Source organism: Scyliorhinus canicula, chromosome 5 (genome assembly GCF_902713615.1).
Source record: "Scyliorhinus canicula chromosome 5, sScyCan1.1, whole genome shotgun sequence".
Lineage (NCBI taxonomy): Eukaryota > Metazoa > Chordata > Chondrichthyes > Carcharhiniformes > Scyliorhinidae > Scyliorhinus > Scyliorhinus canicula.
In genome coordinates, this window is record NC_052150.1 from 105,592,010 (window position 1) to 105,608,078 (window position 16,069).

The 16,069-nt window shown below is 44.3% G+C and overlaps 1 protein-coding gene across 3 annotated transcripts in view; it reads left to right on the top strand.

Annotated features, from left to right (window-relative positions):
* agmo (alkylglycerol monooxygenase) overlaps window positions 1-16,069 on the top strand; it is a 496,116-nt gene that overhangs the window by 407,602 nt on the left and 72,445 nt on the right. The window contains exon 13 of one of the 3 annotated variants that reach the window (XM_038797482.1): window positions 10,832-10,900. The exons of the other annotated variants lie outside the window; for them this stretch is intronic. Within the exon in view, the coding sequence (XP_038653410.1) occupies window positions 10,832-10,888 (57 nt within the window). The 3' untranslated portion in view covers window positions 10,889-10,900. The remainder of the gene's footprint in view (window positions 1-10,831; window positions 10,901-16,069) is intronic. 3 annotated transcript variants of the gene reach the window in all.

The window sequence follows — 16,069 nt, forward strand, 5'->3', positions numbered from 1 at the left end:
ACTGCTTTCCTGGTGGAGAGCAGGTCAAAGTTCCTTTGTAGCTCTTTTCTCTCCGCCAGGAGCTCTACGGTCGGGGCCTCAGAGTATTTACGGTCTACCTCCAGTATGGAGTCGACCAGCTTCTGCCTAGCCACCCTTTCCTCCCTATCTCTTTGCGCTTTGAAGGCAATGATTTCCCCTCTTAGTACGGCCTTAAGCGCTTCCCAGAATGTGGAGGATGAGACCTCCCCGTTTTGGTTGTTCTCCGTGTACTCTGCTATGGCCCATGCTATCCTTTCGCTGAAGGCCTTGTCAGCTAGTGAGGCACCGTTCAACCTCCATGTGGGACGCTGGGCCCTTCCCGTCTCCAGCCGCATGTCCATGTAGTGTGGAGCGTGGTCCGATATCACAATTGCGGAGTATTCTACTTTGTCTATCCCTGGAAGCACCGTTTTCCCCACCACAAAGAAGTCAATTCTGGTGTACACGTTGTGTACTAGGGAGAAGAAGGAGAATTCTTTCTCCCCCGGGTGGGCGAATCTCCAGGGGTCCACTGCTCCCATCTGCTCCATAAAGTGACTGAGTTCCCTTGCCATGCTTGTGGTTTTCCCCGTTTTGGGGTTTGATCTATCCGTCTTTGGATCCTGTAATGTACACTATCCTTAGGATAAAGTTTTATTCTGCATTGTACACTATTGAAGCCCAAATCTGAAGATGTCATCATTGCTTTATGTTTTTCCTGAAGTTCAATTCAGCCATATATTTAGCTACATCAAAGATTTGACAGATGGCTGAACTTTCATTAATTATTTGAAGTTCAGTTCTGCCCAAACAATCTGTTTGGCTGTTTCAAACTTTTGAAAATGCCTCACCTTCCGGCTGTGTTCAAAGGCTCTAATGCTCAGCAGGGGTTGTTTATACAATTGTTCAGGGGAATTATGAATATTTGGCTATCTTTTAACCCACTAATGGATTCTACTCAGCAGGGTTTGTTGACAGATCTGTCAAGGGAAATGTAAGCATGTTTATTGTAGTGTTTATTTCGTAGGAAACCAGAAAATACTAGCAAAACCCAGCAGGTCTGACAGCATCTGTGGAGAGAGAAACAGAATTTTCTGTTTTATTTTCAATTTTCAGTATCTGCAATATTTTGCTTTTATTTTGTTATTTTAATTAAGACTGTTCAATTAATTTTGGTTTATTTTGACAGATGTATGGCTAGATAAAGTGAGGTAAGGGTTGTGGGGATCTCACACTCATTTACAAGAACTCAGCGAATGATTCAGTGAATGGAGGTGAGCCTTTTAACCAGGTTGTCCCCACCTCCTGCCAGATGAAAATAGCGTCGGCCAACGCTGAGTAGGAGGTGGGATCCTGGTTTCAGCAAACCTGCCACCTCAAAGATAAAAATCCAGCCCTATGCTCTGTAATTAAGTTTATATAAGGTGGAGACCAACCAGGAGTATGCTGAATAGTCATATCTGGAGGTAACAATGATGTGTATGAGAGCTAAACGGTAGATGAGCTGAGGGAGGGGTATAGTCAGGCGATGTCACAGAAGTTTGACCTCTTGGTTGAAAGAGCGATGATGTTGGAATCTCATCTTTATGTCAGGTTTGACATCAAGGTTGCAAATTACCTGGTTCAGCTTCAGTTACCAGGGGAAGGGTTGTAGTAAGGATCAAAGATAGCGGTTTTGGTCTTCCCAATATTTAGTTGGAGAAATTTCTACTTATCCAGTGCTGGATGTTGGACAAGCAGAGTGACAAATCACAGATAGTGAAGGGATTGAGAGAGGTTGTGGTGATGTAGAACTGGGTTCTCCTCCATCACAGAGCATGTTGCTTTAATTGTCCGCCTTGCTTCAATCAGGTAGGTACTGTTATGTTCTATGTTGTGGCCGTAGTACAGATATACTCAGAAAATCTAGTTCTTTCACTAGTAAGACAGTTCTATCAACAAGATGAACAAATGGAAAGATAACTAACGAACTTTGGTACAAACAGTGACGAAATAAATGAATTCAGTGAATTCTCCTGGAGCTACTTCCAGTGCGACTGTCCTCTAGTATGACTTACTGCCAACTGCCAGATACCTTGAGTCACATGGTCGATCTTTATCATCACCAGCTAGTTGGAGGTCGCATTGATAACTATGTACATTGATAGACAACTAAATACAAAACTGTGCAGAGGCATATCGCCACAGGTAAAATACACCTGCCCTCTGTACGTTACAAACTCCTTCCCTGTTATTTGGGGCACAATGAACTCTGTGTCTCTCCACTCGGACAAACTTGGAATCGTATCCATCATTCCACTGGCAGAGTGCCCCATCAGAATTTCAATGTTTAAATCTTGTTATTTAAAGTAGAGGTTTTCAAATTGATGATGTGAGAAATTAAGGGATCTGTGCAGAAACACTGGCCACCAAAGTAATCAGATTTCTATTGCTGTACAGTAATTTCAAGAATGTTTATTTGCAAAGAAAGCAGATGTGTTTTGGGAAGCGCTGACTGCTTTTCAGAGGCAAGGACAATAGCGTGCTAAAGAATGGGTGGGATTCTCTGTCAGCTGATGCCAGCATCACGAAATGCGATTAGACAGAGGATCTGTTTTCACGGCAAAATCGTGGTGGGTACCGGGTTCATGCCAAATCGCAATTCTCCGGTGTCTCGACATCACTGCGTTCCACTCCACGTGTATATGTACATTGCATATCATTAGCGGACCTGACCCGGTGTTCTCCTGGGCCTCCGCAATTCTCCGCCTCCACTGGGAGGAATTCCCGATGGCGAGGTTCACTTGCGCTTTTAAGAATTGAGAAATCGGCGGCGTGGCTAATGAGGGAGAGAGAGAAGGTAGGACATGCAGAGACGCGACCATAGGCTGTCGGTCCTGACACTGGCCTGGCTGGCTGAGGTGGGGGGAAGCATCTGCCCGTGTCGGGGTGGGGGGTGGGGGAGGGATGATGGGCCGGGGTAACCCCCCCACTGGACTATGGCGTCCAATGGCTGCCTTGCTGCACAATCCTCTGACTGCCCACCTTGGCCCCTGGTTCTGCACAGTGACACCGGCCGTATGGGTGGCCCCACCCCACCACCCCCGCACCCCACCCTCCACCATACCAAACCCCCCTCCCCAACCGGCTGCCACCCGCCTGCGGGGCATCATGTGACCTACCCAAGAGCAATGGCCACAGTAGCCCCTACAGGGGGGGCATCGAATGGGGGCCACGGAGCGTTCCGCTGGCATGGGCAGCACCAGCTGACGGTACCCCTGGCGGCAGGGACAGGTGCCAGGGCCAGAGAGCCCATGGTGCCGGGCACCGACGGGGCCAGCGCTGGCTGGGGTGGTGAGCGCAGGCTGAACAACACTCCCTGAACCAAGCTCACCCCCAATAATAATAATAATAATGTTTATTAGTGTCACAAGTAGGCTTACATTAACACTGCAATGAAGTTACTGTGAAAAGCCCCAGTCTCCACACTACAGCTCGTGTTCGGGTACACTGAGGGAAAATTTAAAATGCCCAAATCACCTAACAAGCGCGTCCTTCAGGACTTGTGGGAGGAAACCGGAATACCAGAGGAAACTCACACAGACACGGGGAGAGAGAACATGCAAACTCCGCACAGACAGTGACCCAAGCCTGGAATCGAATCTGGGTCCCTGGCATTGTGAAGCAACAATCCTAACCACTGTACTACCGTGCTGCCCCAACATCTGCCCATTTACCCGCCTCACCCCCCAAGCCACCTCTGTGGCCAGCCCAGACCAGCCCACCCCTCACACCCTTCATTTTTAAAATAAATTTCGAGTACAAATTATTTTGTTTTCCAATTAAGAGGCAATTTAGCATGGCAGCTTCCTTCCCAGGCCACCCACCTCTCCTCCCCAGCATCTAGCAGCATCTCGAGCTTGGCAAACACAAAATGAGTTGCTGCTCTCCTCGCTGTCAACTTGTTGACTGGGATGGTGTGTGTGGGGAGTGAAGTGTGTATGTGGTGGCTGCAGGTTGTCAGCTTCCTGAGAGTCAATCGCAAACCTGGAGAATCCCGCACCATTTCTTGTTGGAATCGATTGTGTTCCACATGGCATCGGTGCTGGCTCCTTAACGGTCATTGAATCGGTCGAGGTGTGCCGCCAGTCGTAGAAGTCCATGAATCCTGCCCGGCAGGTTGTCATAGGAACAGAGAATTCGACATGTGTCAATATTTGCAGACCGTTGCCCACACCAGAAAGTTTGAAAGCTCTTGGTTTAAATTGTGTCTGGAGAGTTCTGATAGACAAGCTGAATCTGGAATGGGTCACTGAAAACTCCAAGGCAACATCACTTTGTTGTCACTAGGGAGACCCAGCCCAGAATGGATAGAAGAATGTCCGGAGGAGGAGGATGTTAAACTCTTGAAGATGGAACTCCTGACCACAGTCCAGCAGGAACTTCAGATCTAAGGGGTTTTGTTTGGGGTTGGGCAAATAGCTCGCGCAAAGGCAGGACACTAATTACAATATTAAAATGAGGTTGTTCACCTCAAATTTAATCATCAGTTTGGAATTAACAGCTGTCAGCAATTGGTAGATCTCAGGTTAAAAGGCTGACCAGCTTGAGTTAAAGAACTTGAGTTAAAAAATCCTGCCAGTAAATTCAGCGGATCTCCGCCTTCCCAGTATTCAGAATTTCCTGGCCCCTGACAGACAACCCACTCCCCCGCTGTAAATCTCAGACCCAATATTTATTTCTCGTTTCAAAAAACATTTTTCCATTTTAATTTCTGATCCTGACTCTCATTTAAAACAGCAATAACAAATTGTTCATGTAAACCTTTTATGAACGAAAGGAGGAATGGGTTTGCAAAACGCTAAACCGTAGCGAGGACTTCTCTTTCGCCAAATTACATTCAATCTTTACTTTTCTACTGTTCTGATGTATTTATTTTCCCTTGTGTCGCCATTTCAAAATCCCTTCGAAAGAACATTCTATTATTTATTGTTTCCATTACAAGCAGTAATTAGAAGTTGAATGGTTTTGAAGCAGCTGTCTTTTTTAACTAACGTTTATTAATTCAGGTGTTAAGCATTGCTGACGGTTCCCCAGAACCACAGCTCTGTTACCCAGGCACAGATTTTTCAAAATGTGGAACCTGACTGCTTCTAACTATTAACAAATGGAATGCTGCACGAATGTTCCATGTGGTTTCTTTACAAATTAAGTTTACAGGCTACAGTTTAATTTTTATGATCTAGTAAAACAGATGGCTGCAGGTTTCTCCAGTGCTATGATCAACTACTTTGATCTTTATTCCAAGTATCTGGATATTTATGAGATGTCTGGGCCACAGAAACGGAAGAAATTACAGAATGTGACGGAGCCTAAATTTTCCAAAAGGTTGATCAATATTCATTTGAAGAATGCCGTTTTCGCTCCATCTGCAGCATTCTCTTCTTGGCACTGTTAGCACTTACCAGTTTGATATTTTGTGAACGTTAATTAGGCCTCTGAGAAATTTCAATAATTTTCAGACATTTTCCTGGTGTTCTCTCTAAATACTATATCATGGCCGTCTATTGAGGCCAGGATCTGAGCTCTTGATTTTTAAAGAACTCAAATTGAAGACTACAAAGAGGATTTGCTCTGGATTAGTTAACTTTATTCTCTTGTACATTCTTAGTTTCACTTCAGTAGTCAGGTGCATTTATGGCATTGTTGAGTCAAGCCAATTTCTGTCCTAACTTTAGACGGTTGAATTCTCCTAATACTTGTACATCTTTAGAGGAAAAAGGAAATTTGTGGATTCTAGCAATTGTGACTAAATTGTGAAACTGTTACAAATTGATCTGGAACCAAATTTGTCCATAGACATAATACTGGCAACAACTGTATGAAGGACAATTTGTATTGATGTAGCACTTTGCAGGACCTCAGTCCTAAAGTGTTTTACAGTCAATGGAGTACTTGTGAACTGTAGTCACTATTGAAATGTAGCAAACATGGCAGCCAATTTCAGCGCAGCAAAATTCATGAAGGTCCATGCCTCCTGCTGTAAAACAGTGCATAATTCCAAACATGATCCAGTTAATGGGAACAGCAGCTGAGGTGTTTCCTCAGGTTTTTTGTCTCCACAGTATCACTTCCTCAGTGGCCTGAAACAAAGGATAAAGAGTCTCACCTACTATTATGACTGGTACCAGTACCCAAGAGACCTTGGACATCACTAGAATTGAGAGCTGACGCTGCATTCTAGATTGGGGCACGACCAAACCTACTGAATCAGAGGTGGCAAACTTCCACTGAACCGGTGGCCACTCTCGATGTTGGATGCCAACCCATCACGGTGGGACAATCTGGAATGGGGCGTAATCCTTTCATCTTTGGATTCAAAAGTGAAACACTCATATCCCAAAAGTTCACTTCAGTCTAGAATGTCCAGAAGTTATAAGTATTATCCTTACATGCGGCTTTCAACAATGAGACAAGAATCAACAGGGGCATGATTGAAATGCGCAGTCTCTCTAGACTCCAACATGTCCGTTTTCCCTCTTGCCACTTTCCTCCAATGTGAGGTTGTATTTAAAATACATGTGGAACCATCCCTCCCATGCAATGCAAATTACAAAATGTGGAGCTGTTCCATCTCAGGACTCAGCTATAATTGCTTGGACCACCTTAGTGCCGAGTGGTTTGTGTGTGTTTACAGCAACCAGCCACCTGGCATACTCCTGCCTGTCAGGAAGTACAAGATTAAGGTGGAGATTCTGGCGTCTCCTCGTGGCATGTTTCCCGGAAGCAGGAGGCAGCCCTCCATTAGCCGGCAGCATGATCTTCTGGTCCCGCTGCTTTCAAAGGGATTTCCCTTTGACTCCACTCCACAATACCGGGAAATCCATCGCGGGGGGTGCACCATCAGTGGGACCAGAAGGTCCCGCTGGCATGAACAGCCTGAAGATCTTGCCCTAAGTTTCAGGTGGAATCTTCCCAACTTAGACCCTGGCTAAACAGTAGGACAAGTAGCGGATCCCAAATGGTGAATGTGCAAGGCTTTTCCAAGGTTCCTTAACTGAGCAACAGCATTGTGACCCTGCCTCCAGGTTCCTCAACCAATCTGGGAAGATGAGCGGGATTACAAGGATTTCTAATTAAGGCGGCCATGACGTGGATCAGAAAGGCTGAAGTGGACATGTCAATCACAGGAATGGAAAAGCGACTTGGGAAGCTGATTCCCAGGTCTCTCACTCTTACGTGGAAATCTTGCAGTGAATCTGTGAGGCTGCAGTGAGGTGAGGGAAGGAGGATGGGGGTTAATCACTCCAAGGAAGCAGGCATGGATGCAAGTGGCCGAGGAAATCACCAAACAGGAATGTGTGTTTTTTCCAGTCTGGCGTTCCGGAATCTCCTTAGGCTTGATAGATGAATGGTAAAACACTTTCAGATGCCAATCCCCGCACTTCTAATTTCACAGCATTTTCCTGCACAGCCCTTCCGAGAACAACGTACTTTGCAGCTCATTCTTCTCTCTCCAGATACTTAACACCCCTATTTGAACAACTAAATTTCATGCTCACCTTTATCCTGCTGTACTCCTGCACTCATGCCTCACTGTCACCCTCCCCAAACATTGTCCTTCCTTGCTACTTACATCAGCCACTACAGGCTCTCACATCTCTCTTTTTTCTCACCTTTTGGAAGAGAGCACAACTTCAGAGAGAGACAGAGATCGCTTGGAGAAACAGGATGGCCTCCAGTAACAGGCACCTTAGGAGACACAACCATTGCCTGTACAGCTGGTCCACAATGACCTTCTGAAAATGTCTGGGCTTCCTGAGGCACTGGTGCTCACATATGTCAAGAGGGCTGATCATCTGCCCATGTATTTTGTGTTCGGAGATCTTGCCTCCTTTCTGTCCATCCACTCTGTTCTGTGAAGGAGCCATGTGGCTGAGGAGAAGATGTTGCTCTTGTTTCTGAGGCTGTTGTTACTCCTCTTGTCCTTCGTCAGAGGTGCAAATTGGAGCTGCATGGGGGTTTGCCGCTTGCCGAACAAACTCCACACTGTCACCGAAGGCTGGAATCGAACCTGGGTCTCTGACACTGTGAGGCAGCGGTGCTACCCACTATACTGTCGTGCTGAAAGATAAACAGGACCATCACATTTGACATGTGTAGTAATTATAAATAGGTTCATAGAATCCCCCACCTCCACCCCATCCCTGTAGCCCAGCAACCCCACCCAGCCTTTTTTGGACACTAGGCAATTTAGCAAGGTCAATCCACCTACCCTGCACATCTTTGGACTGTGGGAGGAAACTGGAGCACTGAGAAAACCTACGCAAACACAGGGAGAACGTGCAGACTCTGCACAGACAGTGATCCAAGCGTGAATCGAACCTGGGACCCTGGAACTGTGAAGCAACTGTGCTAATTACTGAGCGACCCTGTTGCCCTAGGTTGCGTTGAAGTGTGTAAAGTGTGTGAAGACACTACATCAGTTGGAAAGAATGGGAGATTTGTGAGTTGCCTGGAAGATTAAGTGTAGTGGCCATGCTTCAAAGACGTTTCCTGTGCGAATACAAACAAATGACTTTCACAGTTGCCAAAAAGCATGCATTAACATGCATAATCTGGTACCAATGGTTGCACGTGAAAGGAATATTTAGATTTGATAGAGTTCATGGACTCCTCTGTGTTTTATCCAGTGTACGTTCCTGTGCCCACTATCTAAATCCCTGGATCCTTGTGTCTGGATGTTGTTTGCTTGGGATAGAGTGAGTGTGCTAATGTGTGGTGTAAATTTCTAGTGGGGCCGATGATACTTGCTTGGGGATAGATACCGAGAGAATGTAGCAGGAAAGGCATTATGACATTTCTCCTGTCAAATCTTACAGCATAAAAAATCTTTTCAGCCTATCTTGCCTGTGACAACTCTTTGAAAAAGCTGTCCAAATTAGTCCTGAGACCTAGCTTTGTTCCTCATAACGTTGTCGATCTTATCAACTAAATGTTAAATTTCCTTTTGAAGGTTTTCCCACCACCCTTTCAGATAATACAATCCAGATCATAACAACATTCAGTGTGAAAAGCTTTCTCCGCATCTCACTGCCATTATATTTTTTTCCCAATTATTTGTATTCTGTGGCCTTTTGTTACTTGCGTGAAGAAACCATTTCTCCCTGCTTTCTTTCACCAAACCATTCAGAATTTTAATGCCTCTCGTAGGTCTCCCCTTCACCATCTATTCTGAAAGCTTCTCCAGCCTCTTTACATAACCAAAGTTCATAAAGAGGTTAACTACCCCACCTTCATCAGTTCCCTCGGTTACCGAATCAAATAATTCAATTAAGTTAATTGGACAAATCCACAGTGTCTGTTCTTTATTGGTCTATACTTCTCCTAGAGTGAATTAACTTTATCCTTGACAATGGTCTCTTTAGTTTTCCCAACAGTGACAGTAGACTGGCTGGCCTGTAGTTACCTAGTTCATCCTTTTTTCCTGTTTTGAATTTGAAATCCCCCATGCCTCTGGCAACACACGCACTTTATACACCATTTGTGAGAACCCATGGTGGCACAGTGACGCAGCACTGCTGCCTCACAGCGCTAGGGACCCAGGTTCAATTCTGGCCATGGGTGACTGTGTGAAGTCTGCACATTCTACCCGTGTGTGCGTGGGTTTCCTCCATCAGTCCAAAGATGTACAGGTTTGGTGGATTGGCCATGCGAAAATGCCCATTAGTGTCCAAAGGTTAGGTGGGGTTATGGGGATGAGGTGGGGGGGAGTGGGCCTTGGTGTGGTGCTCTTTCAGAGGATATGTGCAGACTCGGTAGGCCAAATGCCCTCCTTTTGCACTATAGATATTCTATGATTCTAAGCCATCAGTGGAAGCAGCATCACAGGAATTTGTTTCATACATGCTTTGTAAGACTAGAGTAAATAAGAGGAAGATTGAGCAGGGGAAAGTGATTCACATGAATTTGGTGATGGTGCAGGCCTCTTGAATAATGTGAACTTTTAGCTGTGGTCTTCTCATCTGGCTGGAGTACTCTCTATTTCCTCTTTCCACAAGATTGCCAGTACATCCTTCTCGTGTAAATAGATTAGCCTTGGAAGGCCACACGTCGTGATGATGGACATTTGTTTTGATGACAAACATACATCAATCAGCGACATTATTAAAGGGACAATTATTTCAGCCAAGTGTTTGAAAGGTTGTGAATGGAAAAAATACTTCAGGAGAAAGTCAATAGTGCAGAATATACTTCAATAAGCATAGAGTGCAAACATGACAAGTGGTTCAAGTCAGTATGAAGGGTCATGGATATGCTTGATAGACTGAATTAATGGAAGTGTATGGTTTTATTATCTTAACTAAATTGGTAAGATTATCAAATGCGGAGTTTGCCATCTTCTACATTGCTTTTTTAAAATAAATTTAGAATATATAAAATAAAATTATTTTTTTTTAAATTAAGGAGCAATTTAACGTAGCCAGTCCACCTACCTTGCACATCTTTGGGTTGTGGGGGCGAAACACAGGGAGAATGTGCAAACTCCACGCGGACAGTGAACCAGAGCCGGGATTGAACCTGGGACCTCAATGCCGTGAGGCAACAGTGCTAACCACTATGTCATCGTGCTGCCCTTATCTTCTGGCATTTCTGCTGCACAGCTTTCCCGGGTCTTGCAATGCTCCGAGCCAAGAGTACACTTTCTGTTATGCACTTGCTGCATCAACATTTCTATGGCTGCTGTAAAGAAATGGGCCACTCTATGCTCTGCTGGATTGCTCGTGGATATATTTGCATACAGCAGGTTGCTGCCTTGCAAGCCACAATGATTATCCTTTAAATTCTGCAGCATCACAGGAGGTCCATGGCATGTCACTGTGAAGTCCAGTTGATGCCCAAACCATGAACACATTGAACTGTAAGTGTCACAAAGATCTCTTCATATTTTCCTATTAAAGTAGAATAAGTTCAGGATACATTTTTAAACAATAAAAGTGACCCTTCAAATTGTTGATGAGTACAGTGCCCAGGATGGTATTGAGCTATACTGACCAACTAATTTTTCACCACTTCATACTACTTTAGCTGATCTCAGGTGGACTGGCCTTAGCGGGGACAAAATCATCAAACCTGCCATTGTATCTGATGAACTTCCTTGCCTCCTCCCTACATAAGAACATATTGCGTAGTCACTCACATGAACTGAAACCTGCGCCTTGTGTTCTGATGAACACGTCAGTGGAGAATCAGAGGGACATATATTGACAACATCATTTCCATGGTTACGGCAGACACTGCTTTCCTGTTAAAGTGAACAACATTGTTTTTGAATATAAAATCTTTTTCTTTTAAATATCAAATATTAAAATATTCATAAATAAATGTGTATGCACATATATTAAAGTGAAATCATTTTTCAAAACTGAGAGTTAATTTTACATTCCAATATTCTGCTACAAAAGGATTGCATGGGTTGTATGTAATCACAGGTACGTATTTTCCTATTTTAACAGTAGCTGTGGGTTTGGACATGACTTAGTGTCTTCTTACTCTGCTGCTGGAGATTGGTCAATTTTGCGTGAGGATCAGATTGGGTTTAGTTGTGGTCAGCAGCTATAGTTCATAGGTCTCACTATCTGGGTTCCTGTACGAAGAATGACTACTTAGAGGCTGACTAGAGCCAATGGAATTTTACACCAAAAACACAGGAACAGCAATATGATGGAATCACCATTGCCTCCAAATTCCCCTTCAAGTCATGCACTTTAACCTTTGCTGGGTCAATATCCTGGAATGCTTTACCTAATAGCATTATCACCAGGACTACAGTTCAATAAAGGGCCCACCCATCAGCACCTGCTCAGCTCAATGTATGTCAACCTTCTCAGCATCTCCCACATTACAAGAGCAAATTAAAAAACATTTAGTGTCTTTTAAAGAGGAAAGGAGAAAATTTGAGGAAAACAGTTGCTCGCAAAAATACCAAACCTTACTTTTTGCAATGCACATTAATTGAAATGAAAATCGCTTATTGTCACGAGTAGGCTTCAATGAAGTTACTGTGAAAAGCCCCTAGTTGTCACATTCCGGCGCCTGTCCAGGGAGGCTGGTACGGGAATCGAACTGTGCTGCTGGCCTGCTTGGTCTGCTTTAAAAGCCAGTGATTTAGCCCAGTGAGCTAATTGTAGGTCATAATTAAATAATGGCAGTTAGTGTTACAGAATCATGGATTTATGGCTCAGTTCTTCATTACATTTGTCGTATCTGTAGTTTTCTATTTGAACCAGCAGTACAAACAAGAGGCAAAAATAAATGCAATTTCAAATGAAACTTATGGGATGCTGGGCTTGTTCAATAAAAGCAGAAAATAATTAGAGTGCACAGCAGGTTAGTTAACACTCGAAAGAGGAAAAATAGGACAAAGTTTTAATTGAGATCTTTGATCAATGCTGGCATGACAAGGTGGAGAAGCTCTTTTAGGACTAACCAAAACAGCAAGAGGGATGATAAACTGCACAATATTGCCTAGTGATCTGTTACTCAATTCCAGTTTAGCTGTTTTTTTAACCCGTAATGAGACAAAAAGGTTTTCATTACAGCTGACTCTGATTGTTAACCCTTCTGCATTTGTAACTCTGCAGGAGACAGAATTAAGTAGACAATGAAATGTTGAAAGAGTCACCCTGAGACCATCAAGTGCATCATTCTGATTTTTTTTTTTAATTAGGCAAAGCGCATGAAGGGCTAAAGGGCACGGGAACAGCTGAAAATGAAAAATTAAGTCATGATTAGACGATGCCAAGTTTGGGGTTTGAAGAAAGAGAAACACAGGTTGAGGAGTTTGCAACAAGTTATATTGCAAGACGTCCAGGGTTTACATACCCTAAAATAATCAGACACAACATTATGAGTTCCTATAGAGCCAAAGACCCTATTAAAATAAATTCCTGTAACCACGCACAATTCACATAATCTTCTTGCACTATTTGAATGTCAAAATAATTTCCAGTTTTGAAAATACTTTCATTTTGATATATGCAGAGAATCATGTTGGTGACTGATATTGAGGATGGCACGGTAGCACCATGGTTAGCATTGTTGCTTCACAGCGGCAGGGACCCAGGTTCGATTCCCGGCTTGGGTCACTGTCCAAAGTCTGCACATTCTCCCCGTGTCTGCGTAGGTTTCCCCTGGGTGCTCCGGTTTCCTCCCACAAGTCCCAAAAGACTTGCTTGTTAGGTAATTTGGACATTCCGAATTCTCCCCCAGTGTACCCAAACAGGCGCAGGAATGTGGCGACTCGGGGATTTTCACAGTAACTTCATTGCAGTGTTAATGTAAGCCTACTTGTGACACTAATAAAGATATTATTATTAAATACTTTGCATTGATTCCTTGAGAAAAAGGGAAGATTTTAAACTCAAAGATGATATTGTTCACTTTTACAAATTGTGCTTGTGATAACCATAGAAATGGTGTCCATATTTCTTTCCCTTATTCCCGACTACCCCATGCTCATTAGAGCACAATGCGCAGGTAAATCAGGCTATAATTTAACTGAGCTGAATCAGGGCTGGATTTTGTCAGGAAAGTAGTGGTCCCGACAATGACCTGTGATGTCAGGGGCAACCCCCTCGGCTGTTTCAGGGAATCCAGGCTGGATTCAATGGTAATCCATCTGGAGCTGTCATCGGGGCTTCGATTAAGAAATGAAAGCCCTCCTTCCAGAACTGCTAGCTCAGCAGTCACAGCAACACCACCCAAAGTGATGGCTACTGTTGGGGCTGCACCCAACCCAGAGATACAGCAAGGGATGCTGCCGCACCAAGGGAAATATGGTCAGGCAGGACGTGGAAGGTGGGGATTTGGTTGGTGAGGACGGTGAGATAGTAGCACTGGGCGAAGGGGGGTAGGGGACCAAAGATAGAATGCAGCTGTGGCAGGAAGAGACTCTTATGTGGCCACTTAAATGGCACAATTGGCCTCTAAGTAGTAGGTATCTGCCCCACCACTGACAAAATGCCATGGCAACAGGAAGGCAACAGGAATTCCAAGCTCCCCACTGACAACTACCCTCCCTCCTGATTTTTCTGTTCCCACCTCCCTGTCCACCCCCCACCTCCGACCCTCCCCTGTCTCCCAGCCCTCTACTGCAGACCTCTTAAAATTCAGCACCATGTCTCAATTCAACAGTAGAGAGAAGGCAAGTTAATCATATGGATTGGTGAATTTGTAGTTTAGAAGGAACAAGGTAGGAAAATCCAGGAGATTTGATAAACTGGAGAAATGCACTAAAGTTGTAATGGTGAAATTATAGTGGATCTTTCCAGCATAAACTTTACACAAGAAACCTCATAGTGGAGCTTTACACTGGAGCAACATTTTTTAAGGAACCTGTTGAAGTTTAGTTTCAAGTTAATATTTTCCTGAACCAAAGCAATATTGATATATGATGCGATGAAAAGAATAAAAGAGTAAACAAGGTTAAAGTAGATAATGACCGAAAGGAACAATAGGCACACCAATATTCAGATTTCAAGGATAGACTATAGGGGTTTCCTGAGTTAGTGCCCAAGTGGACTACTCAGACACAGCAAATATTGGAATATCAGCCAAATTGAAGTATACACGTGTAAAGGAGCCCACCCAATTGTCCAATAAATCTGGCCATTGCCCTTGTAGTACCTCCCTTAACAATCTGAAATAGAACAATTAACATAAGTATCTGAACTTGCACCATATTCAACATAGAAATCCATGGGGGTTGACTTTCTTCTCCTGCCGTCTGCAGGACAACAAACATATAAGTATACCTGAGGTAAATGCTGTGTGAGGGAAAGAGCGTGGCTTTCCTGGCCAGGGTTTTCGTACTGGGAACAGTGCCCTTCTACTATTGTAACGAAGTTGCAGCCTTCTTGACGTGCTGTAGTCCATGTCCTGTCGGAATACCCACAGTTCTGTTAGAGAGGGAGTTCTTGGTCTTGACTCAGCGTCAGTGAAGCAACGGTGATATAATTCCAAGTCAGGATGATGTGTTACTTGGAGGGGAACTTTCTGGTGGTTGTGTTGCCAAGTGTCGGCAGTCCTTTTTCTTCTAGGTGGTAGAGGCTGAGGGTTTGAAGGTAGTGCTGAAGGAGCCTTGGTGAGTTGCTGCAGTGCATCTTGTAGATGGTTCACACTGCTGCCACTGTGCAGAAGTGGTGGATGAACATTTGAGGTGTTGGATGCGGTGTTGATCAAGTGGGTCACTTTGTCCTGGATGGTGTTTAGCTTTTTGAATGTTTTTGGAGCTGCCTGCAAGCCTGCTTGCCTGTCTGAGAACCTGCTCATTGCTGTTCCAGAACAGCAATCCAATCCTTAGGCCAGAAAATTACTTTGGGCAGGATGGCGGAATCCATTAAAAAAAACATTGTCAGGCTCTCCCCAGTAAACATGCAGGCAGATCACAAAGTCTATGGCAGGATAAGTCTCATTACAAGATAATCATTTGCACCTCTCTATGAAAGGATGTGCTGGACAAAGTGAAACAAAACTCTAGTAATGAGGGCTGAAAGATGATTCTATAAGCTTCATTCCCCCACCATTTTCTTTTCCTTCCACCTGGAACCTGAGCATTCTCCTTTTGAGCTGCTATTAGTAGCCTATTGCCAAATTATGCTGAATGGGTCACAAAATATACTGAAATGTAATAACAAGGCAGAAAATGGTAAGCGATCTCTTATGAAATCTCTGTGGATCAAAGTTTTTACTGTGATCCGCGCAGGATTGCTGCTACCTTATTGAAACAGTTGGGTGCCTGCAGTTCATCTTCCTCCCCACCCCCATTCCCAGGAGGGTCTGCCACCAGAACAGGTATAGTTGAAAGGCAGAATGTACAGAACCGTCGAGGCGTCTGCATTCTCTCAGGAACACAGCTGCTTGTACAGGAAATGCTGTTTTTCCCCATCAGCCCAATAACTTGGAAAGTATTGGGCCTGGCTTGGCACAACTAGCTGCGTAGGATGCAGTTCCTAGCTTCAAACCTTTGAGACAAGAAACATTCAGATGGTCCCGTTCCTGACAAACAGTATGCGGGCTCCCAGAGGAC